A 25648-nucleotide genomic window follows, 5' to 3' on the forward strand; every position below is an offset into this window, starting at 1 on the left:
TGACATACAACTGATGTAACTTATAAGATCAGCCCAGCAACAGCAGAACAGAAAGCATCACCAGTAGCTATTACTTTCCGTAAGACGTATGTATTCTCTCTGTACCATTTACAGAATGAATAATTTGAAGGTTCCTTTGAGTTTAAGAAACCAGATAGCCACTGAAAAGTGATTCGATACTTTGAGGAGGTCAAGCCTTAATTATATGTTTCAAGGCAGTTGTCTTCCGAGTAATACCCGAGCACTACAATTATTATAACTTGATTAAAAAAAAAAAAAAAAAAAAGATAGCAGTAGCACCAACTAAATTCAAGGGAAAAGGAACGAATTCCAAAAAGAAATCTTCCTGTCAGTCTACAATAATTAAATTCAACCTTGTCCTCACAGTTGAGTGGAACTCATTGCAACCACTTGAAGAATTCTAGCAAATTGAATTCCTTTTCACTAACTCGCATAAATCCAGCTTCCAGTTTCAGATGGTTTCAAAATAAAAATAATCTTATATGTGCATGAAAAAAGAATTAGGTGTTCATAATTCTATTTATGCCAGGTAGGCAGGTTGTACGATAACTAATTCTTGAAACAAAATGACTTCCAACTCCACCATTATTCTCAACTACTATTTTCTTATCTTGATTATTTGAAGTCTCTTCTTCTGTAAGGATGAGTCTTAAAATGTAGGATGCTCTTTTTTGTTATCAATTTATAGGAAGGGTCATTCAAATTTTCCTTTGTAACCACTACTTCCTTTTAGTTGAGTCTTATTGTGATTCAACTCATTTCTCTAAACCTTTCAAAAACCCTCTACCCAGCTCTTATTTTCATGTCTAATAGAGCTAGAGAGCTTGAATTTCTAGGATTAAACTTGATGTGACATCCATCTAAAGAAACTGTCAAATAAATGGCTCAAATTTAGGAAAGAAGAATTTAAGAAACAATCTGCTTTGAGACAAACAGGCCTCCAGATTAACTGTTTCAATAAGGATGATTTCTAACAGTGTGTGTTCTCTAATATTTATTCTCGTAGTCCCAAAAAGCCATATGGTATTATTAAATATAATATGATGAAATCCTATCCATTTAACTGCTTCGAATCCCTAATTATTAAATACTTAATCTAAACAGAAAATACTAATTCTAAAAAAAATATGTATTTTTAAATGGAAAGCTTCTATAAAAAATGTGGTATGATGAGATTGATTTGGTTATACAAAGCTATGATCATATGCTAGGATTATTAGCCCTTATAAATAGGCGGACGCACTTATTTGTGTGATGGGGGTGGCGGTTTCATAAGTCACGATTATGTGAGGGGGGTGGCGCTTTCATAGGCCACGATTGTGTGATGGGGGTGGCGCTAATATAGGCCACGATCAAATCTGCTTATATTCATTCTGTATTAGTACGAACCTTAACTAAAAAGAGTGAAATTTTATTTTTGCTATAAAAGAATGACTACATATTTATACTTATAATCTTCTTATTGCTTTCACAGTATTTTCACTACATTAATGCAATTTCGGTATTTATATAATTAAAGCACTTGCGAGATTTGCCTTGGCTATTTCTTGTTATTTTAATTGTTGGTTATTTAGCACCACTGAGTCATCCACTCAGCGCGTTGATTTTTATCACGCGCAGGTTGTAGATTGTGCTTGCTGCTTAAAGACCTGAAGAGTAGCATCAGAGCTGAAGAGATATTTTGGTAGTTGATTAGTATTTTATGTAACTAAGAATTATGGCATGTATAAATAGTACATTTTTTTTGGAGACTATATTATTTAATTTATGACTTAAGCATGTTATTGTAAATTCTGTTGGTATATATATATTGGGAGATAAATAGAAGTTAATATATTTACATGAATGTATTGAATTGATGAATATTAAAATGTTATTGAGGACTTACGTAGTTATGAAATTATAGAAGTGCTATTGTGTTGTTATTGGAGTTTGATGGGGTTTGGAGATTGAATTTGGGAATGCTTTGTATTCATATGTTTGGTAACTTCTATTTTTAGGGGAAACTCTTGCAGTTTTTCTGTAGGACTCTCCCAAAGCATTTTCAAAAAAAAAAAAAAAAAATATTACTTGCTAAATTTGTGAATACTAAGTCACTTCTAATTCATAATATGATTGTATGATTTCTATGTAGGTTAGAACGGTGCCTCCGGCACCGAATGTGGCATCCACCGTCGGGTCTTTTGGGATCGGGCGGCGGGTGTTACGTATCTTTGTCAAAATCCTGTGTTCATAGCAGAATGAAACACATAGCTATTGATTTTCACTTTGTAAGGGAACAAGTTCACAGCAAAAAACTGATTGTTCACCACATTCATTCCGCCCATCAGTTAGCGGATTCTCTTACAAAAGCACAGACACGTCAGCTGTTCAGTCATCATCGATCCAAGTTAGGTGTTGTTGAACTACCACCTAACTTGCGGGGGGCGTATTACTGAAACTACAGCTGTTACTTAGTATTTTGGAAACTAACATAATCAAGGCCACCAATTCCTCTATATCAGCACAATCACAGAAAATTCAAATTAATTGTAAATATATAATTTAGTTCCTTTCTTTATCTAGCCTCTGTTTTTGTGTATATAAACTTGTACTGAGTATCATCAAATACAGAACAGATTTTACATCCTTCATTAAACCTTTAATGAATTGTGATTATATGTTTGGTTAGATGGAAACTTTAGTGTTACATATTCATAATTCAGGGGTTGAATTTGTTAATTAAATATTGTTTTAAATAGAAGAAAGGTCAAAGCTTTGTCCATTACTCTCAATTATCTGCTTTGAAATAATCTAATTATGCATACCTTCAGTGCTGCTCTATGTAGTTTTATGATGGGATTGTGAAGGAGGGATCTCACTAGGACGAAGATTGCCCTTTCTTATGTTAGAATATACCTTTCTCACTAGGACATGCATATCCTGTTAGAATATAGCCTCTTCTATTGTAGTGATCTACCAAAAGTGCCAAATGAATTTAATGTTATAAATAAGATAACTATAACTTAGATAAGTAGCTTGTTTTTCATTGATATAAACTTGTGCATATAATGCAAACTTCGTACAAATGCATTAGCAAAGCCTAATAGATTTTGCAACTCCTAACCTTCGATACATATAGACAAATGCATTCCAAAGAAGCTGTAACGGTAATACAGTTATAATCTACACAACTGCATAACTTTAAGAATCTAGTAAAGAGATATGGCTATGGAACTATAAACCCATCAAATAAACAACACAGATGTTGCTTAAACACGGGTGCTGGTGGGTTGACCACTTCCAGTTCCCTGTCGCTTCCCCTTCAGATATAGAAACCTTATCACGTGGAAGACTATAGTAACCAATATCTTGAGCAACCAAAACAGAAGTCGAAGGGCAAAAAGTAAAATAATAATTGCTAGTAATCCAAACCAAAACACTATATAGTACAAAAGAATCTCACTGTTAAACCTTTCTTGCTTTGACCCTCCTCCAACTAATATGATTGAGAGCATGTAAGTGGCAGCCATGAAAATTACTGTGATGCTTATGGTTATAAGCATAATCCACATAGAAAACCTATTTTTGAGAGGAAGAACAGTAAGCAGAAAGATTATGCTCAGAGATGCTGAGAATGCGATGGTGTTGCAGATAATAAATTCTTGGCTGTTAAACTTTTGGATGCAGGTTATTGCTAATTTTCTTATTTCGATTACCCCTTTATTTGTGATTGTATCCCTTATCATTCCAGCTGTGCATACTTTTTCTTGGGAATCATTTTTCCAGAGTTCACTTGGTGGGTTGACTGCAGCTTGGAAAGCCATGGATGCAATAACAGTAGCCACTATCATTAAATGGCCTCGTGTCTTCTCCAACTGGCTACTTTGGTAATCTAGGTATTTATCCCACTTACTAACAGAAACTTTTGCTGGAGGATGTGGTGGATCTGTCAGTTGTCTTAAATTTTCACTTTCTGCTATTTCATCTTGAATTGACATGGTTCTGAAATCTGATAATCATATACTTCAACAATGCTCACTCCTTCAGAACCTAAATTAAAGGCGAATTTTTATGTGATTGCTCTGTGATGTATGCTTCATATGCTTATTCCAGATGGTGTTAAATATCTCATCCAGAATGAGTATAATCTCTCAACAGGGCGTGGACCTTGCTTCTATTAAATATATATTGTTTCCAGGCATTTTCTCTTGATAGATATTAGAAAATATATTTAGATGCTTATTCTAGATGATGTTACATATCTCATCCCCGAATGGGTATAGTCTCCCACGGTGGCGTTGACCTTGCTTCTATTAAAATGTCTATCATTTCCCAGAAATTTTCTTGATAGATACCAGAAAATGTATTTAAATCCAATGTCTTCTCTTGGCCTGTTTTTATGAAAATCTTGACATGGATTAACTGCACCCTGTCTATATCCTCTCCAGTGGCTGCCTGAACGTCGGTTCAATTAAAATCTCTAAGGCTTCTATAAAATCATTTGAATAATTTGACAAGTGTATGATTTTAGAAACAATACTATTTTCTCAGATAGCTCAAGATTCGAAACCACTGGCCATTGCCATTGTATTTGTACACCCTTTTCGATTAGACTAAGTCACTGTATAAATATTTTTGAATATAATGAAGAAAGACAAAGATAACAGATAACAGACTTCTGTGATGGATGGAAACAATATCTCAAAAAGAAACAGTAGCCTTGAAAAAGTACAAACGATGGTTTGCCTTGTCAATAGCATTATAGCGTTTTCCAGATCATCGGCAGTTTCTAAGGAAATGACTACAATATTCAAATATAATTGACTATTATTTTGCCAAACATAGCAATTTTACAAATGTTCAACCATAATATTTAAAATGCATAAAATAAATTATTATTATTATTATTATTATTATTATCATCAAATGTTAAATGTTACGGATTAATGTTGCATGAAACACTCTTTCAACTTCTAAACATTATTATAAATAGTTATGTTGCCGAATAATATAATTAATAAAGATAATGTTTTGACTAAATAGTATATTTCTCAAAGATTTTTAAACTCTACCTTAAAAAGTTGTCAATAATGACAAATTGTAGTGGTAGATTGCATTCTGTTTATACTCATTAGACAACTTGTAATTCAAATCTTTTATAAAAAAATTTATAACTACTGTAAAATAATTATATATTTTTTAATTTCAGGCATTTTTTCAATTGGTTCAATGGGATTTCGATGATTTAATTTTGAAAAATAAATTACATTTTTGTGAATTTGGTTTTTATTACATAAATTAAAAAAAAAAAAAAAACAAATCGGGTTGGATTAAGGTTGAACTTAATCGGGTTCAAACATTTTCATTATGTCCAAGCCTGACCCAGCTCAGTCCGAAAAAAAAAATAAAGTTTAAAAATTTGTTCAGGTCCGGCCCAAGCCCTGACTGACCACGGATTTTAACAGGTACCTACTGATTTTGGTGGGTATTAAGGATTTAATCAACGTCAAAATAAAACTTTAGCAAAGGCTAAATATATAAAAATTCTCAAATATTTCATATTACTAAAATACCCCTATAACATAAATCCTTTATAAATATACATCATAAACTATAGTTCTCATGTAACAACAAAAAATCACCTTTACCAGCACAGCAAACTCAAAGCCTCAGGTTTCCCAGATTGTCCCTATATAAACTCTTGCAACACACTCACATTAAAGAAGCAAAAGACCATAAAAGTGAAGGATTTTTACAAATTTAGATATAAGGCAGTAATGTGGACGGCGAGCACAAGCAAATATTTTGTTACAGTTACTAGGTGTGCAAAGCCATAAATAAATTCTGCTTACGAGCATGCTCTGGAATGAGTCGATTGACAATGTCCGGTGGTATGCCTGAGAGCTCTGAGAAATAGAATGATAGGCATGAAGACGGAAGGTAAAAACCAACTAAAATATTTCAGATGAAATGGATATGAAAATTAAATGTGGTGGAGGAGTTTAAGTGTCAACTCACCTTGAGCTTTAAAATTAAATAGTGGAGGAAGAGGGCGGCCGTTGGGAAGACGAGTGTCGGGATCCCTTAATTCATCAAAGAATGGGTGGATGCATGCTTCCAACTGCAGTACAGATGAATCGAATAAAATTGAGTAAAAATTTACTTTAACTTTCTGGAAAATAAGAAATAAATTTAGCATAAACTTACAGCAGTGCATCTCAAATTGGGAGAGTACTGGAAAAACCTACAGACAAGATCCACTGCTTCGGGGGGTAAACGCTTTTGGAAGACCTGATAGATGAGAACAATAAATATTACTTGGATCTCAATCGTAAATGGAATTCTTGTGACTGCAAGTAGTGGTTACTAAACAAATGTCAGAAGCAGGAGAAAACAACAACTCCAACTTCAAAAGCTGGCTTGATAGGCTAGTTGGATCCAAACCCATCAGCACAGAAATTCCACATGCAGCCAGAATATGTCTCTAGCAGCTTATTTTGGAGATCAAAATTTGGAAAACCACAAATAGCATAATGGGTTTCTTATCATTAGCCAAGTAACAAATGTTTTTTTGTGATTATTTCCTATGCAGGTCACTTGATATGAAAGTCTTCAAATATGAAACAACTATCAGTGAGTGCCCCAAGCCGAGTGCAAGTGATAGACAGTTTGAAAATGTAAAATCTTAGATGATTCCATCAAAGGGGCACAACATCCCAAATTTTGATGCCTTTTTTTGGAGGCCTTACAGTAGATAGGCTTGGTTAGATTCCCACCACAGTTTCAGAAAAGGGGTGTGCCAGCCATTAGTGCAGTGCCCATTGTTTGAAAGTTTTAGGGTTTACAGAATGCACATTCCAATTTAAATCATAAGAATGCATTAGTTCAAGATTGTTCAATTCAAAGTTCAAACTCATAAAGGGACAAATAGCAAATCAAAGCAAGGGATGCGAGAGTAAGGAGGAAGAGCATATACCTTGTGCCAGGGATGAGGCTTTATTTGTGGAAATTTAAATTCAGTGTAGTTTGGATTCATGCACTTAATCTCCTCCCTAGTTGGAGTTCCCAAAACCTGAAAAGCAATATGCAGAATTGCTATTTAGTATTTACTTATTTAGCACTCCCTTAATAGCAATTGAAACAAAATGTCCAATTTCAGTAATTAAACCTAGAAATAAAGTCTGTAAAATGCCTTTCATGTAACAAAGTTCGACACTTTGAGATCTACTAAAATTTCAAGGATTAAAAAATTAACTCTGAGATAACTTACTAGGAAAATTTAAAATATGATATTTCCAGAGGCTCATGGGAATTAAAAGATAACATCACCTTAATGATCTCAACTAATTGGTCAACTCCACTTTCACCGGGAAATAAAGGCTGTGCAATAAGTTGGTCCAATGAAAACAGTTAACAACAATGATCACGGCAGAGAAAAGAAGAAGTAACAAAGAAATGGTAATAACAACAATATGCAGCATGTCAACCTACCTGTCCAAGTAGCAACTCAGCCATTACACAACCTGTAGACCATATATCAATAGCAGTTGTGTATTCAGTAGCACCAAATATCAGTTCTGGAGCACGGTAGTATCTTGAGCAGATGTAAGAGACATTGGGTTCTCCTTTTACCTTAGAAATGGCAAAGGGAAAATATTCAAGCAAAGATATAATATGCAATCATTAGTATTCACTGTTGCATGAAACTTACCAGCACTTTTGCACTCCCAAAATCACAAAGTTTTAGCTGGTGTGTATGAGGATTCACCTGAGAAATGAAGAATTAACTTTAAAAACTAACCAGAAAAAGGACAGAATGACAACAATTAGTCCCAAGAGTGCACCGTCAAACAGACACTATTTTTAGTCAACCAAAAGAAAATACAAGTTACTACATGGATTTAAATGCAGATAATCCTTGTCCATCCAAGCCACACCTATGCACAAACAGCTACTGATATAATCAAACTATACCAAATCAGTAAAAAATGCAACTCGTAGTGTATTTATCTTATAACTTCAGAACATCATTTCATCATTAAATCACCAATAATGCGTGCTCTTTAAGTTTATAGAGCTAATATTATTTCATCACTATATCACCAATATCGTGTGCTCTTTAAGTTTATAGCTCTAACACTAACAAGGGTTGTCAGGTAACTCCTTAATTACCTGTTCTTCCAGACAACAAATAAAAAATATGTTTATACTGCACCAGTCAACCCCTCACCATCCACTAAAATATAACATGAAGACTGTATAAGCATCTCAACGTCAAAAATGATGAGTTACAAGCCCGGTAAAACCAATGACATACAACTGATGTAACTTATAAGATCAGCCCAGCAACAGCAGAACAGAAAGCATCACCAGTAGCTATTACTTTCCGTAAGACGTATGTGTTCTCTCTGTACCATTTACAGAATGAATAAATTTGAAGGTTCCTTTGAGTTTAAGAAATCAGATAGCCACTGATAAGTGATTCGATACTTTGAGGAGGTCAAGCCTTAATTATATGTTTCAAGGCAGTTGTCTTCCAATTAATACCCGAGCACTACAATTATTATAACTTGATTTAAAAAAAAAAAAAAAGATAGCAGTAGCACCAACTAAATTCAAGGGAAAAGGAACAAATTCCAAAAAGAAATCTTCCTGTCAGTCTACAATAATTAAATTCAACCTTGTCCTCACAGTTAAGTGGAACTCATTGCAACCACTTGAAGAATTCTAGCAAATTGAATTCCTTTTCACTAACTCGCATAAATTCAGCCTCCAGTTTCAGATGGTTTCAAAATAAAAATAATCTTATATGTGCATGAAAAAAGAATTAGGTGTTCATAATTCTATTTATGCCAGGTAGGCAGGTTGTACGATAACTAATTCTTGAAACAAAATGACTTCCAACTCCCCCATTATTCTCAACTACTATTCTCTTATCTTGATTATTTGCAGTCTCTTCTTCTGTAAGGATGAGTCTTAAAATGTAAGATGCTCTTTTTTGTTGTCAATTTATAGGAAGGGTCATTCAAATTTTCCTTTGTAACCACTACTTACTTTTAGTTGAGTCTTATTGTGATTCAACTCATTTCTCTCAACCTTTCAAAAACCCTCTACCCAGCTCTTATTTTCATGTCTAAAAGAGCTAGAGAGCTTGAATTTCTAGGATTAAACTTGATGTGACATCCATCTAAAGAAACTGTCAAATAAATGGCTCAAATTTAGGAAAGAAGAATTTAAGAAACAATCTGCTTTGAGACAAACAGGCCTCCAGATTAACTGTTTCAATAAGGATGATTTCTAACAGAGTGTGTTCTCTAATATTTATTCTCGTAGTCCCAAAAAGCCATATGGTATTATTAAATATAATATGATGAAATCCTAGCCACTTAACTGCTTCGAATCCCTAATTATTAAATACTTAATCTAAACAGAAAATACTAATTCTAAAAAAAATATGTATTTTTAAATGGAAAGCTCCTATAAAAAATGTTAAAGCAAAATCAAGATGATGTTGTTCATAGGCTTAATTAATTTGCTTAGATACAGTGTAAATCAAATTCCCTATGCTCAAGGATCATGTTCAAGGACCTTAAAATATGTTTGACATGAGAAAAATTTTACCAGTAAGTTCTGAGGCTTGATGTCACGGTGACAAATACCAATGCAATTGTGTATATAGGCAAGTGCCCTGCAGATCTGAATCCAGAAAGACAAAATCAAGGAATTTATAATAACAATAATAATAATAATAGGACAATATAGAAATTGATCAAAAACAAATGTCCTTGCACGTTGTATAGTCTTAACATTTGGGTGGCAATTACAAGTAGCACTACCAAGAGAATTTGGATTTTCTTAATCATCCAAAAAACTACAGGTGGATTTGATGATAGGTAGGTCTTAGCCTACATGAAATAAGCAGACAAAATTATGAATAATCTCATTTAAAACTTCTTTCCTTGCCATGCAAAGAGGAAGATGGGCATCTTAACACAAGTGGAAATTCAAAACTCCCCATTTTCCCATCCCTTGCCTACTATCAAGTTCAAGTTCCAAATCCCACAAAAAGCTCTTCTAAATCTCAGACGTTCCCTGTCAATTTCAATTAGTAAACCAAAACAACACTCTCTTGCAAACTAAACAGAAACATCATGCCTTAATCCACATTCTGAACATCAAATCCTATATTCTTAAAGTGGCAACTAAACCATTTTCCTTCTTTCCTCAGAGGATGACCTAATTGACATAAGATATCAGTGACATATCAGTGGCCAGCTACCAGCCGTACCCACCTATGGTCTCTGTTATTACTAGACACAGCATGCACCAAATTTCACTAAGTCTAACTAATATGAAATAAAAGCAATAACAGAAAAGGAGAATGTATAGAAATTCATTTAAACCATGGTTTTGCCAAAAAAAAAAAAAAAAGTAAATGGATTAGCCTCGAGATTGAATGAGGAAAACATATGCTATCAATAGACATTATATTTCTTTTCTACGATAGCGCATGATAAAAAGGTCTAACATGGCACCAAAAATCAATGGCATCCACCCCAAAAACCCAGGTGCAAGAATTAAAACTAGAAAACAATTGATTCTAGAGAATTATAATTTGCCAATACCATGAGCACAGTTTGTATACTCGCTCATGGAAGCAACATTCAATCAATTATGAACTAAAGAAAAAAGCATAAAAGACAAGATATACCTGATAGGTATAGAGTTTGACATATATTAAAGGCATTCTTTGGTTGATTCTGCTGTAGTTCCTTGCAATACGATTGACAGTTTCAGGAACATATTCGAGTACCAGATTTAGATAAAGCTCTTCCTTATCTGTTGTTGAAAAGAAACAGTGCTTAAGAGAAACAATATTTGGATGATCCAACATCTGCATAATCTGTAACTCTCTGTTCTTATATCGCTTGTCTTGGAGAACTTTCTTGATAGCAACAATTTCTCCAGTTTCCCTACATTTTGCCTGCACAAATTAATAGTATTTGAATAACCGAACTCAATGGAGAGAGAAAAGATGTGATTACTAATTTAATGAATAGCGCTACTTACTTGAAAGACAACACCAAATGAACCAGTTCCAACCACATGCTCTGCTATATAACTGACTGTCTGTCAAAACAAGAAGAACATTGCGGAAGATGTAAAATGTCTATCAATTATAGTGTCTACCAGTTATAGGTTCTAGAAGAAAGTTTCCAACCTGTCTAGATTGACCATTTCTACCACCAATTGTGGTTCTTATGACATGTCCTGCTTCAGCACCCACACCATCAATTACATCCGGTTCACTATCCTGCAAAAGAAAGAATGTAAGACTCCTGCAACTAAGATCAGATTTGCACAAGTTCAGTCCATTAAGAAAAAAAAGACCAAATATTTCTCAATCAAGTGAAGTGCCCTTCTAAAAAACAAATCAGAAATTGCCATGGAACCACTTCACAAGAGGATATCTACAAAAGATTAGAGAAGATACTCCAGGGAACAGATGTCAGTCACTGGACTATTTACAAAAGCTAAAAGGAAGCTCTAAAACATTTAAGTATAAAATAAAAAGAACATTTAGAAATCTGACGACTTACTCTGTCCTCATCGTGGTCCACCTTATCCCTCAATCTCATCTCAAGCATCTCTCTCCCTAGCCAGTCAACTGAACTAGATGAACTCTTGAAGCCATTAACAGACCTAGAGCTTCCAACTCCCCCATTTCCTAGGCTGGCAGATGACATTATAGTTCAAAGTAAGAGTAATACAGTTACTAGTAATCACTGTTCTCGTGATAATTTGCAGTTCTGCCGCCCATCCAATCCAAACACCTAGCTTCCTGATAGAATTACAAAATTCCAAGTCAGAAAACAGAGATAAACACTAAATAAGATGGATATGGATGCTCAAATTTCGCATAGCATCATTTATCAGTTGAAAAAAATAAAACAAAATTAGGAACTGAAATCATAATTATAGAACTTCATTAATTAGGTAGATTTCAGATCATATAATTGCTAAACAACATAACCAGGTAGTTCAGTAGATGCTAAAAATCCACAATGTTCTGTTTAAACTAGATTATCAATAATTGCATCAATAAACAATTTTCTAAAAGCAGAAAAATATTGAGTTTCTATAATAAATATTCACCCAGAAAAAAAAAAAATAAAGTGAGTAATTTCCACTAAAACTCAGTGGTTATATCCATGATCTAGCAATAACTAGTAATAATCATAAATCTATAATAAATTTTATATATATATATATATATATATATATATATATATATAAGAAAAAAAGAAAAAGGAAGCAAGAAAGAAAAATCCTGCACTGAAATTGACAAGAACAAGACTGATCAGATCTAGGTCTATATTAATCAAAATTTCGTGATCATAATCAAGCTCAAATTCAAATTTAAGACACCAAAATATCAATATACACATCACTTATCATTTTACGAACAGAATCTCTGAATGAACAATATCTTTGTAAATTCAGCGATTCAAAAACAGATCGAGAAGCAATTTTCTCGATTATAAAGTTACACTGACCTGAAAACGATTCAAGGAAAAGCAGAAGCACATTTCTAGCATTTGTTGCTTCCAATTTCGAAAAGCCAAAACCAGAACAAATTGAAGCGACACTGTTGCTATTGATCAAATTTAAGTAGAAGAAGAAGAAGAGAGTGAAAGTGTTTACCGTTTTGTGTCTAATTGTTTTTCTGGAGATTTTTAGATTTTTGGAATTTTTTTTAATTTATTTTGGTGTGTTCTGGTTTTTCTGTTTTGAGTAAGTGCTGACAGTAACCTGACAATGTTCGATCACCTCTTCTTTCTGACATGAATGAATATATTATCTGCTGGTTAACTTCTTATTGGGAGTTTAGAATACGCTGTATATAACAGTATTTGTACCTTCTCGCATTTGTATAGCTACTCTTAATTCCTTTTTTTTATTTTTTTAGAAAAAGTTTTTATATACGTGACAATCAGATTTTATTTTAATAAAATTAATTATAAAATATCTTTTAAGTTTTGAGTTAGCATGAGCTTTATTAATTATTGTAAAATAAATAAATAATTCGTATTGAAAATTTTGATTACAATCGTCCAAATTTTAAGTGGTAGATAAATTCAAATTAGTTAAAATCTATTATGGAACGAAGAAAATATTAAATTAATTTGCTAATCATAATATATTTTTGAAATTATATTTATTTGATTTATGTGATTCTAAGTTTATAATAAATGAATGTGTAGTTATCTTTGTATCTATAATCATTACGTGATCATAAAATAGTATATAATTTATTATTTTTCTCAATCATACTTATGATTTATTTGAATTAAATTTTTAGCTCAAAATAAAAAATATAATAATTGTTTAAAATAAAATTTTGTAGCGTTAAAATATTTTATCTTTTCTATTATGTCTTTTCGTTATCTTTTATATTATCCATTTCTTTATTGCTATTTTTTTTTAATTTCCAAAATCACAAAATTTTTTTATAGATTAAAAAAGAAAGTATATTCTCAAAAAATTATATTATGATTTTTCATGAAAATTTGCATATAATATTTTCCTAGGCTCTCTTCTAGTTTTCATGAATTCAATTTTAACTGATTTTGCATTGAATTTTGTTAATTTACTTATCAAATTCAAATAATATAAAATTAATTTGACTTGTTAATATCTCTATTTGTTTAATTATTTTTAGGATTAATTAAAAAAATGCAAAGAATTCTATGAGTTATTACAGGTGCATCCTATTTTTAATTTTTTTACCATCTAAAATAAAATTTAGAGATTAATCACATCCATTATTGAAATTAAGAAAAATAATAGGGTAATGCAACATTATGAGCAATTTAAATTTTTTTTTTCATACCGTAAAATAATTAAGTGCACCCTATAATTAAAATAAGATACACAAGTAAATTTTAAAATGATTAATCAATTTCTATTTTTTTGTTAGAAATTACTTATATATGTTACCATAATTAGTTTTAACTATTAGATTATATATTTTTAGAAAATAAATTACTTTGCATTCTATTTTTAATTTATAACTAATTCAGAGAGGCTGAAGGTATTTCTTGATTTAATCTGTATGAATTAAATTTCGATTATGTTTGAATATTTCTTGATTTTGCAATAAATTAATTATTAAATCAATCAATAATCACCTTTATTTTAATGATATCCACGTGTATTTATTGGTTTATACATTTTTAATTTTCATAATATATATAATCATACTTTAATGATAACTAATTATTATATACCAAATATAAATCTTTCAAATAAACAAGGAAAAACTATAAGAAAATATAATTTAAGATTTTAATTTAATAAAAATATAAAAATTATAATGCCATCAAATTATGGTATTTTTTTTTAAATGGCGAAATTAATTTTTATATTAATTTTCAATTTATTCCAATAAAGGAATATATATATATATATATATATATATATATATATATATATGCTTACTATTATAGATTCAGGGTAGTTTTGCTTATTAGGTCTTATTTTTATTGGATAAAATACTTAATTATTTATCTTTTTCAGGAAAAAAAAAAAACGAAAGTGTATTTGCCTTCTAGCTATAACTTTTTCTCTTCTTGAATAGTAGTTGTCTTCTCTATCTTGAATAAAAGAATTTTTGTATTATTATTATTATTATTATTATTATTATTATTATTATTATTATTATAGTTTCGAAAGTTTGTCCATTGAGATCTTAAAACATCCCTTCTGCACAGATTTATTTAATATTATTCATTTGGCTTCTCATAGCAGCAAATAATTTAAAATGACACTTAGATTAGTGATTCTTAGGACCAATCATGTTCTTGCATATACTTGAAATAATATAAAATAAATGTAATCTAGAAGTGTTGAAGATAAGATCAATTTAACATATCTATATTTAACTCTAAAATATATTAAAATATACTCATTAGTGAGTCATAATAAAATATAGTATCAATTCAAATATATATTTTTAATATAAATATTATATTAGAAATATATTTAGATTTTTTAAAAAATAAAAGAATAAAAATTTACCGTATGGTTAACTATAATAAAATGCAGTATAGTATAATCAAACGCTAACAATTAGTTGAAACAGCAAAATAGATTGCATTTTTAAGTAAATTTTACTTGCAAGATCAATTATTTAGATTTTAAGATCGATATTATTTAGAGGATTTTATAATAATCAAATGCATTTTTAATATAATATTTATATATTAAAAACACATATGATTTTATTTCATTATTTTTCATGACAACTCATCAAATAAAAATATTAATTACATTGGATTTTATTTCCTCAAGATTTAGCAAATGGGAACATATAAAAGAAGGATAAGATAAAAAAATATATATATAATTCTCAATTTTCAATTTATTATTATTTTTTTCAATTGAGTGCATCAAATAATTTGTTCATTGTCTAATTGACAATGAACCGGCAATATTTGACAAAGATAATGACTGGGTGTTCATTTCTTGACATTGACTTTGACATTTATTTATTTCATTGTTTTATCTTTGACAAAAACGAAAAAGAAGCACTTTTCTTTTTTTTTTTTTTTTTTTTTTAGAATATCCTCTTTTCTCTTTTTTAATTTTCTTTCTCACTTAATTTTTAAGCAAATGCATAGAAAAAACATTTTGTTTGTCCCCTTCTCTTTGTTATATTCAAAGAACTAGCAACATCCCGTGCTCACGGTTAAAAAAAAGAAAAAAAAAAGAAAAATTAAAAGAATATATATATATATATATATATATATATATAATTTCTAAGCAGCAAGGTGATATGGGTTTCCGTGATCTTCGGCATTTTAATCTGGCTATGCTTGCTAAGCAGGGGTGGCGGTTACTAAAAGGGAAAGACACTCTTTTTTACAGAATTTTCAAAGTTAAATATTTCCCGAGGGGGGATTTTTTCACAGCTCAAAAGGGTAATAATCCGAACTTTGTGTGGTCGAGTATCTTTGCGTCTGTTAATTTGCTTAAGAAAGGGGTGCGTTGGCGTGTTGGGGATGGTAGAGGTATTTATGCTGCTTCGGAGCCTTGGATCCCTAAGCATGACTCTTTTCTTGCGGACGATGGGGCTAGATTCATTAGTCCTGTGGCTAGAGTTTGTGATTTTTTTGTGGATGGTGAGAAAAGGTGGGATGTGGGCAAGCTGATGATGTCATTTTCTGCTAGAGATGTGAAGGCTATTTTGTCTATACCTTTGTCTATTCATATGGTGGAGGATGTTGTCTTATGGCATGATGAGAATCGTGGAGTGTATACGGTTAAATCTGGATATCATGTTAGTATGGGTCTAGTGGGGGGTCGTCATAATGTTGGGAATCCACGGTTATGGAAGCGTATTTGGACCCTTAATGTCCCTCCTAAAATAAGGGAGTTTTTGTGGCGGGCTTGTAGAGATGTACTACCTACAAAATCTAACCTTGTGAAACGTGGTCTAACGGTTGATGATCTTTGTTTTTTCTGTCCTTCTAAAGAAGATGGTGAGCATGTGTTGTGTCATTGTGTTAGGGCAAATGCTTGTTGGAGTTTGCTTGGTTTTAATATTCCCAGTATAACTGCAACTTTTATTGATTTATTTATGCAGTGTTGGGATGGCCTTGGACAACAACAAGCTGAACTATTGGCTTTTCTGGCATGGAATTTATGGAAGGCACGGAATTAATTTTGCTGGTCGGCAACCTTGCTGCAACCCGCCCAGATTGCATGCATGGTTTCTACTCATTGTATGGAATGTCGTTCTTTTGTTAATTTAAGCGTAGCTACAAGACACAGAATTTTGCATGGAAATGGGCCAAGTGTGGGGTCGTGTGTCAACTTGGGTGATGTTGGTTGACATGCGTTTTGTGATGCTTCACTATTTCCAAGAGAAGATGTAACAGGTGGTGCGGTGGTGTTTGAGGATGGTAAAGGCAGGTTCTTGCAAGCAGTGTCTACTCATTCTGCGGGATGCAAGCTGCCTGCTACAGCTGCAGCTTTGGCTCTTCGTTCTGCTCTACTTTTTATTGGTGCTCATTATCAGTCTAGTGGTTATATTTTTGTTGATTGCCAGGTTTTATTTTGTGCTTTGAATTCTCAAACTTTAGATCTTTCGGAATTTGGGGTTATTGTGGAAGATTGTAAGCAACTCTTAGTTGATAGGCCAGATATTCATATTAGATGGATTCGGAGTACTATAAATAGTGCTGCTCATTCCCTTGCTAGAGCATTCATTCGCTTTTTACCACTTTGTATTTGGGAGAGCGCCTCTAATGTTCTCCTTTCCCATTACATTTAATAACATAGTGGTCATTTTCTCTTCAAAAAAAAATATATATAATTTATAGATTCCTAAATGAAATTTCTTTTATTTTGCTATTAAAAAATTATTATAAAGTTATATAAATAGTAAAAAAAAAATATAGCGTGATTTTTTATTATTAAAATAAAGGTAAATAGACATGTATTCAGTAATATGGATTGAAAATATTAAAATTTATAAAGATAAATAAAAAAAGTCAAATGCTAAGTGATAAAATTCATTAATTTGATTTATTTTAAAATTAATGTAAAAAATAATTAACTCGCTATTTCATTAAAATTCATGAATAAATAATTTATTTTAAATAATTAAAAGTGATATAGATTTTCAACCTATCATGTTATAAATACTATAATTAATCAATTATATTTAACATAATTTAATTTAATAAAAAATTTTAATTTTTTAATATACAATAATAACTGTCTATATCATTAAAATTTATAAATTACGAAATTTATTTATATTATTAAAAGTTTTATAAATTATTACTTAACAAACTATTAATTCTCTAACATTATATTAATCAATTATATTTAAGATGGTTTAATTCAATTATAAATTAATTTATTTTTAAATAAATATAAAAATAAGCAATTAAATCATATACATATCATTACTTTGAAATTCTAGGTAGCAACACCAAGAAAAATTTTGTCTGCTAATCCTATTAGTGGAAATAGTTGAAATGTAGAAAATTTTGAACTTTTAAGAAAAAACGAATAATTTATTTAAAAGCATTGATCAATACACCTTTGTAAAAAATACAGAAAAATATAGTCACACAACTTTTATATATATATATATATATAGTATTTCTAAGAAAGTTAAAGTGTTTTTTGAGAGTAAACAATTTAAAATTAAAAAAAAATGCATTACCACACCATTTAAAAAAATAAACGGAAACATTTAAATAGGAAATGTCAAAATAAATTAAAGATAGGAAATGGTTGTTAGAAAAATTTGAGAGTAAATATTCATTACAAAGCAATACATTAATATAGTAATTGAATAATTCATTGTTATTAAACTTTATCATTTTTAATAATTAATAATTAATAATAATTACTTAAAGCTATTAATACATTAAATAATCAAATCAAACCAAACAAAAATATTAATTGAAAATAAATCCAAATCAAACCAAGTCAAAAAAACTAACTCAAAATAAATCCAAAACCAAACCAATACATTAACACATTGAATAATCAAACCAAACCAAACCAAAAACACTAATTCAAAATAAATTCAAACCAAATTAATACATTAATACATTAAATAATCAAATCAAACCATGCCAAGTGAAAGCCTGATTGGAGAAATATACCACATGTCAAATTAAAATGCCAAATAGATACGCCACATGTCAACTTTCTAGGGAAAAAAATGCTTGCTATATATATATATATATATATATATATATATATATATATATATATATATATATATATTGAGTTGAAAAGTTATTGGTTTTGTAATAAATACCAAAAAATAATTATTGTAATCTCAAAAATTAGTATCCATCTCTCATTCCAAATAGAAATGGTTTATAATAAAAAAATCAAGTTGAAATTAAAAATTCCATCTCTCTCTTTGATAATAAATTACTATTTCGTCTCTCTATTTTAACTAAATAATTCGATCGTCATTACCCTTTTGATCAATTAAATCATTTAATCTTTTTATCTAAAAATATCACTTTTACTATTAAGTGCGGAGCTAAATAGTAACGTTATATTGTATACGAATTACCAAATAGTCAAATATTATGGATATTTAACGACAAAAATTACAATTGGATAGACGGATGACATAATTTCATAAATTCAAAAGTAATCGATAATTCAATTATTTAGTCATAACACAAGAATTAAGTATTATTTACGGTCCATTTGAAACAAATAAACCATCGTTGATGATCAGTTTTTATAGCATAGTAATAATAATAACTAACGTCATCGCTAGACTTAAAAAAAAATCATTTTGGAATTTTTCAAAAAAAAAAAGAAAAAATATATAAATATAAACTAACGTCACTATTGGATTAAAAAAAGTAACGTTGTTATAGTTTGAAATTTTCCAAAGAAATTAAACAAAAAGGAAAAAAAATATAAAAATAGTCGAGTTTATAGCGGAGGATAATTGTGTCAACAAACATTTTAAAGGTCAATTTTGTGATTTCATTTGCAAATTCCGTCAATTTTAGTAGAATTTGAGTTAGGTATATCCAAATTCATAAAATTCAATTCGTAGAATTTAAATCTGTATTTTTTTCAATTTCAAACACAATATTTTGAATTTTCAAATAAATTTCACAAAATTTTGTGAAATTCATATATTCCTTGGGGATTTAGTTAATTTAAAATATACATTAAAAAACAATGAGATTTTTTTTTTTGGTATTACGTGGCAAGAATAAACTCAATGGAAGTAAATTTCCTTACCTATATAACTTGTCAATGAGGTTGAAGTGAAATTGAAAGTTCACATTAGACATGCTTTTGTATAGCAATTGAGAATGTTTGGTAAAAAGTACTTTATGAACTACTAATTTTCTAAATTAAGCAAACTAATAGTTTAAAAGGTTAATCAAATTTTAATTTTGAAAATAGAGTTTTCATTTTCTACTTGTCAATTATTAATTTCAATAGTAATTGTGATTTCAAATAGTAGTTATTACTCCTTAATCTGATATTTTCCTTTAGTAAAATGGAAATAGATACAAGATGGTATTTCATAATAGCAACAAAAGCAAAAAAGAAAAGTATTATTCATCCATTAAGGGACAAAGAAGTCAACAAAAGAGATGTTGCAATATCATCCAATGATGGAGAAAGGTGGGACCCTTTAGATGATGTGTGAAACTAAAATGGGTCCCAATTCATGTGGTCCTATGCTTGATTCTATGCCACGTGCCAAATGAAGTTGCTTTGGGAATGAGAGGTCAATAAGCTGCTTAAGCCTTAGGTATGGCCATGTGACACTGTTTGTGCTTGAAAATTGAAGTTATATTTAGGGATAAAGACAAGGATTCCAAGAGGATAAAACTGTCTTTTTCTTGGAATCATATGATTCCACACAAAATAAACATCTAAAAAGATTATGGGTAAATTACTATAAAGTCTTTGAGGTTTAACTGAAATGATTATTTCATCCTTCTTATTTAGAGAAATTACAATTAAGTTTTTAAGGTTTGAGTCCCATAAATTTCCTCAAAAAGAACTGAATTGCAATGTTAAGTTAGAGACTAAATAGTAATTTTATAGTATTAAATTGTAATAATATATTAAATAGAAAGGACTATAAATTTTACTGTCAATCGTTTAATAGGCCATTATAAAAATTGAGGATACCATAATTTTTTTTATTTAAAGTATAAGAGTAAATTTATGCATTTAATCAATGATCTTTCTCCACGACATAATTTTGCCACTAACCTTATAATGATTTGGCCATTAAATAATAAATATATTTTATAATTAACTAGTGGTTTGCCCGCGATATGCAAGGTAATACTTATATATAACTGATACGAATTAAATTTGATTAAAAAATATAAATAAATTAATATGATGAAAAATTAATATTTGTCACTGACCTTTTTTTTTATTCTTTGACTAATAACAAAAACTACTAATCTAATTTTCTCTATTAATTTAAAAATGATAAAAGGATTCTACACTGATAAATTAAAAACAATAAACTCATTTTCTTAGTTAAACTAAAAAAAAATAAGCATAAATATTAATTTTATAAATTAAAATAACTACTCAAACTATAAAATTACCTGAATGGAAAAAAAAAGAAATTTATATATGAAAATTATTAGATAGTTGGAAATGTGAAAATTATTGTTATAAAAGATATAATAACCACGTGAAATCAATATTTATATATAAAAACCAAAAATCTTAAAATTTATTATTGCTAACGTGACAATGTGTGAAATTATTAAAAAAGAAAATGAGATTCTAAATGCTATAAGGTCAATTTTAAAATTCCGAGTCTTACACTTTTTTTTTTTTTTTTTATTAGAGCTTAAATTATGCATTTGACCATAAAACTTATATCGTTGAAAATGAACGTACGTGTGATCTCCAATATTTACAGTATAATTTTGATTGTCCCTTTGCTTTGGCCATTAAGATCAAAAGAAATATTTTATAATAATTATTATTTATTATCTCTAATTAAATTGAAATTTTAGATTTCAAGTATCAAATCTATATACAATTCTATAGTTACTTACACAGAGTTCAACATCACAAAGATTTCAAGTATCATACGAATGTCAATTATATAGTTGTTATAAGTCAATAAGCAATCTTATTTTATACAATTGTGTTTTTTTTTTTTTTTTTATTTATTTAAATGAAATGCAAATTTATAAGAAATTTATTTAAAATAATTTGAATGTTTTTGTATGAGGAAAGCAAAAAGTAGGGATTTGTAAGGAATTTAAGTCAAATTCAAACTTAATCTGATAAAATAAAATAAAAATTAAAATTTTCAAGGTATAAGGTATACCGATTAATTTATTGTATCAAGCTGAATTAAATTCATTTTGATTCGATTTATTTTTTTGATTTCCTGTTATTTCTAAATTTAATTCGCTTGATTTTATTTAATAAAATTTTCAAATTTGTAATTTCTAAATTTTTATAAAGAATCATAAAAAGTACCTAACAATTCATAAGAAATGATAGTTTTTTATATAGATTGCTATGCTTGATTTTTTTTTCTAGGAACTTACTCTACCATCTAGCAGTAGAAATGCCACTCTAGCAAGTATTCCTCATTTAAAATAGAAAAATATTTGTCTATATATAGGTGAATTGCCATTCGAAAAAATTATCATAATTTTTGTTTATTTTTTTCTAATCAGGAGACAATAATATTTCTATTTACACTAATAAATTTATTGATTCAGCTTCAGTAATGGATTTAGAAATATTTTTTGTCGGAAGCAATATATAATTTTTTGAAAAAAAAATTGTCAAATTAATACTATATGAAGTAAGCAATTTAGACTATATATATATATATATATATATATATATTAGAAAATTCTAAAAGAAAAAATGGACCCATAACAAGCCATTTTTCATTTGCTTACTTCATAAACAAAAAGATTGAACTTTGGCTTTGGGGAGCTTTTGATTTTCATTTCATGAATAGAAACTTTTGGTGGTCCTCTACTTTGATGAATTTTTACATAATTCAAAACCAGTAGGGTATATATATATATATATATATATATATATTGACAGTTTTAATAGTGGCCCACTCCATAAAAGGAAAATTGAAAGGGAAAAAAAATGTTAAGATAAGGCAAATTTGATTCAGTAACAAGAGGCTTAAAAAAGACCATATGATGCTTTCAAGTTGTGATAGGAAAAAAGGATGATTCAAGACCAAGACATTGCAAGAGGAAAATTTTTGATTTTTTTTTTTTTTTTTTTTTTTTTTTGAAAATGCAAAGGAAAATTATGAACTTTAAGTTGTTTCAATTGCCTCAAAAGAGTAACCAATTGGCCAATATCTATACTTTAGCAGTCCATTCATAGAAATATCTTAATTTTAATAATAATGTTAATATTACTAATTAGGGTAACAATTTTCTAAGAAGATCCTTTTTGAATTTATATAAAAATCAAATATGGAATATCTCGAATTAAGAGCTGGAGTATAAATAAATTAAGCTGTTCGAAATTTAATATGAAAAAAAAATCTATTTAAACTTGTCCGATGAGTTAAAATGTCAAACTCAAGCATATTTATTAAGTTCGTTTAATAACTGAACCAAAGTTATGTTTAAGGAGAGAAATCTACGTATGTATGTACAATACGTATATAATACACCATTTTACTAAAAAAGAAATCCAAGAAAAAGAGAAGACAAAACATACTATATGCAAGTGAAAATGAAAATACAGAGAAGAAAATACAAAATCACTAGGCATTATATTAAGAAATAGGTGGTGGTCCTGTCCTCAATGCTCATAGTTGATAGTTGCAGATAATTTCAAACCATAGTAGGACAGTGATGATCTGAAAATTAAAGGGTGGTCCATTGAAAAGAAAATAAAGAAAAGGGCAAAGATGGATAAAGCTTAATCATAACAGATTAATTAAGACTGTGTCAAGCTGTTAGATCACTTCCAACTATAACTTTTCAAACACCAAAATGGTGGCTTTTAGCTCTCTTCACATGCATGCCTACATTGATGTGAGTGCATACAATCTTGAGCATCCAATAGCCACTTTAATTGCAAATGGGTTATCTCTAATTTTCTGTATTCCTATCCTCTTGAATTGTAACTTCAATTTTAAACTCTGTTCAGCAAAATTAACTCTTTCGATAACTGTTAATTGTTTTAATAACGTTTAATTGTTTGAATAGTTTTTCATAAGACGTTAAAAGTTAAATGTTAACATTTTATAAAACGCAATATTTACCTCTAAAAGTTAGTCTAAAGACTATATTATCCAACACTAAAAAAATATCTATAATGTTTCGTTTGAATAGTTTTGTTTTGCTTCACATGAGGTTGAAAATTGTATTTTTTAAAAAACTTTCTGCTTATCATTATTGGTCGAGTATCTATTTCATAATATATGATATCAATGTGACTTAATTATTGAAAATGACTTGCTTAGACCAATTTATGATTCCACCTATAGATTAAATTAATGGAAAATATATATTTTTAAACAGGAGTATTTCCGACCATTAATTTTTAAAAAAAAAATCTCTATTTTCATTAATTTGATCTAAGGTAGGTCTATAGACTGAATCTAGATAAATTTTATCCTTAAATTTCAATGGTTCTATTCATACTAAAAAATTTAAAGTATAATTTTAGTTATTATCGAGAAAATAGTTAAATTAATTAAATTATTTTAGAATTAAATGACTAAATAAAGATATTGAGTTTGTTTAAAAATATTGATTTTCTACCATAATACAAAAATAGTGGTTTCTCACTAAATAATTAGTATTAGATTAGTAGTGAATAGTCAAAGTCAAGTGTTTGACACATTAAAAAGATAGTTAAATTCCCATATTCATAGTAAAAGTTACTGTAGTCACTTACAATATTATTCTTTTTCAACTTGAAAAAGTACAAGGGAAAATGACAACGTAAATAAAATTGTCATGATACAGATGCCCCACAACTTTCACAAAAAGCAATGAAAAGAAGTTCTTGACATGCTTCTTGCCAACATCTAGTCTCTTTCTAGTTCAGATTCTATCTACTCAGTTCTGGGATAATGATGGCTTCCATCCCATTCTGGCTCCCTCTTGAATTGCTCAAGCTCATTTTTAGCCTACTCTCTTCCAATTATTACCAGGCACTCCCTTTCCTTTTTCCTTTTTTTTTTTTTTTTTTACATTAAATCATTTGAATGCTAAAGAGGGATCAAATTTAAACTTCTATCTAGGAGTATAAATGAGCCGAGATAACTCTCACTTTGAAAAAAATTCAAAAAAATTTGGCTCGAATCTAGTTAACGAGCCCAGCTTGAGCCTAATAATATTCAGCTTGAAAGTTCGTCCAGCTTTATCGATTCCTCTCAAGCTATATATATATATATTGTTTTTTTAAAAATTTATTTAAGCATCGAATCTTGAGCTGAACTCAAGTATAAAATTTTCCAAATGAACTTGAGCGTCAAATTGAGCTGAACCAAGCTCGAGGCTAAAATTTTTAGGCTCGTCAAGTTTCGAGCCAAGCTAAATTCTATCGAATCGAGCTTCAAGCTTGGCATGAATCTTTTACACCCCCTACCTCTACCTATACTACAAGATGTGCATTCTACCATTAGTAACTTCTTAGTACCTGTATATAAGATGTGCGCTAGACCATTAGGCTCTAATCTAGTTATATGGTATTTAATTGGCAATACTCACACAGTAAGGGAAGAAATCCCAGCCAATGCAATGAGTCAATTTCTACTTGTAAGAGACAACTGTGAAATATCACACTATAGGATTCTCTCTCTCATTGCTTCATATATTACCAAGTGACAACTCTCTTTCAGGCTTGCCTGGATTAATAATTGCTGACGCTGACACAATGATATATCAGAACAAACTATGAAAAGGAGAATTACTTGTGAAAGAGAGGAAAAGATAAAGGGAATTTGGAAGCTAACTATTTGGACCTTATGGGTTTGTACAGGGACACAATATCTCTCCTCAACCTGTCAAAAGAACACAACACAAGGCTTGAATTGGAAGTAATGAAAGTCGCTATAATAACAATGTGACAAGAAACA

The 25648-nt window shown here is 29.6% G+C and overlaps 2 protein-coding genes across 3 annotated transcripts; both read right to left on the reverse strand.

Annotated features, from left to right (window-relative positions):
• Window positions 1-3022: 3022 nt before the first annotated feature.
• LOC119371201 (uncharacterized) lies at window positions 3023-4589 on the reverse strand. Its single transcript, XM_037640911.2, has 2 exons — window positions 4574-4589; window positions 3023-4012 (listed from the first exon to the last, which is right to left on the reverse strand). The coding sequence occupies exons 1-2, from the start codon at window positions 4587-4589 to the stop codon at window positions 3273-3275; spliced, it is 756 nt and encodes a 251-aa protein (XP_037496839.2). The 3' UTR covers window positions 3023-3272.
• Window positions 4590-5539: 950 nt separating this feature from the next.
• Window positions 5540-12860, reverse strand: LOC105629676 (shaggy-related protein kinase kappa). Of its 2 annotated transcripts, none has more exons than XM_037640910.2 (13): window positions 12709-12860; window positions 11604-11845; window positions 11225-11317; window positions 11074-11133; window positions 10715-10987; window positions 9625-9699; window positions 7715-7771; window positions 7495-7635; window positions 7333-7383; window positions 6980-7075; window positions 6211-6294; window positions 6022-6124; window positions 5540-5909 (listed from the first exon to the last, which is right to left on the reverse strand). In XM_037640910.2, the coding sequence occupies exons 2-13, from the start codon at window positions 11748-11750 to the stop codon at window positions 5821-5823; spliced, it is 1269 nt and encodes a 422-aa protein (XP_037496838.1). In that variant the 5' UTR covers window positions 11751-11845; window positions 12709-12860; the 3' UTR covers window positions 5540-5820. The 2 variants fall into 2 exon arrangements, with proteins under 2 accessions (XP_037496838.1, XP_012066688.2); XM_012211298.4 differs by having other exon boundaries at window positions 12561-12857.
• Between the last annotated feature and the right edge of the window lie 12788 nt (window positions 12861-25648).

The sequence above is a fragment of the Jatropha curcas genome, chromosome 6 (assembly GCF_041381405.1).
Source record: "Jatropha curcas cultivar XTBG-Jc1 chromosome 6, XTBG_Jcur_1.0, whole genome shotgun sequence".
Lineage (NCBI taxonomy): Eukaryota > Viridiplantae > Streptophyta > Magnoliopsida > Malpighiales > Euphorbiaceae > Jatropha > Jatropha curcas.

Coding starts and splice junctions, on each gene's coding strand:
- LOC105629676 (XM_037640910.2), bottom strand. CDS start 11,750: ATGTCATCTGCCAGCCTAGGAAATGGGGGAGTTGGAAGCTCTAGGTCT. Junction 11,134..11,224: donor GAAATGGTCAATCTAGACAG/GTTGGAAACTTT, acceptor TTGTTTTGACAG/ACAGTCAGTTATATAGCAGA. Junction 9,700..10,714: donor TCAAACTCTATACCTATCAG/GTATATCTTGTC, acceptor TTCTGGATTCAG/ATCTGCAGGGCACTTGCCTA.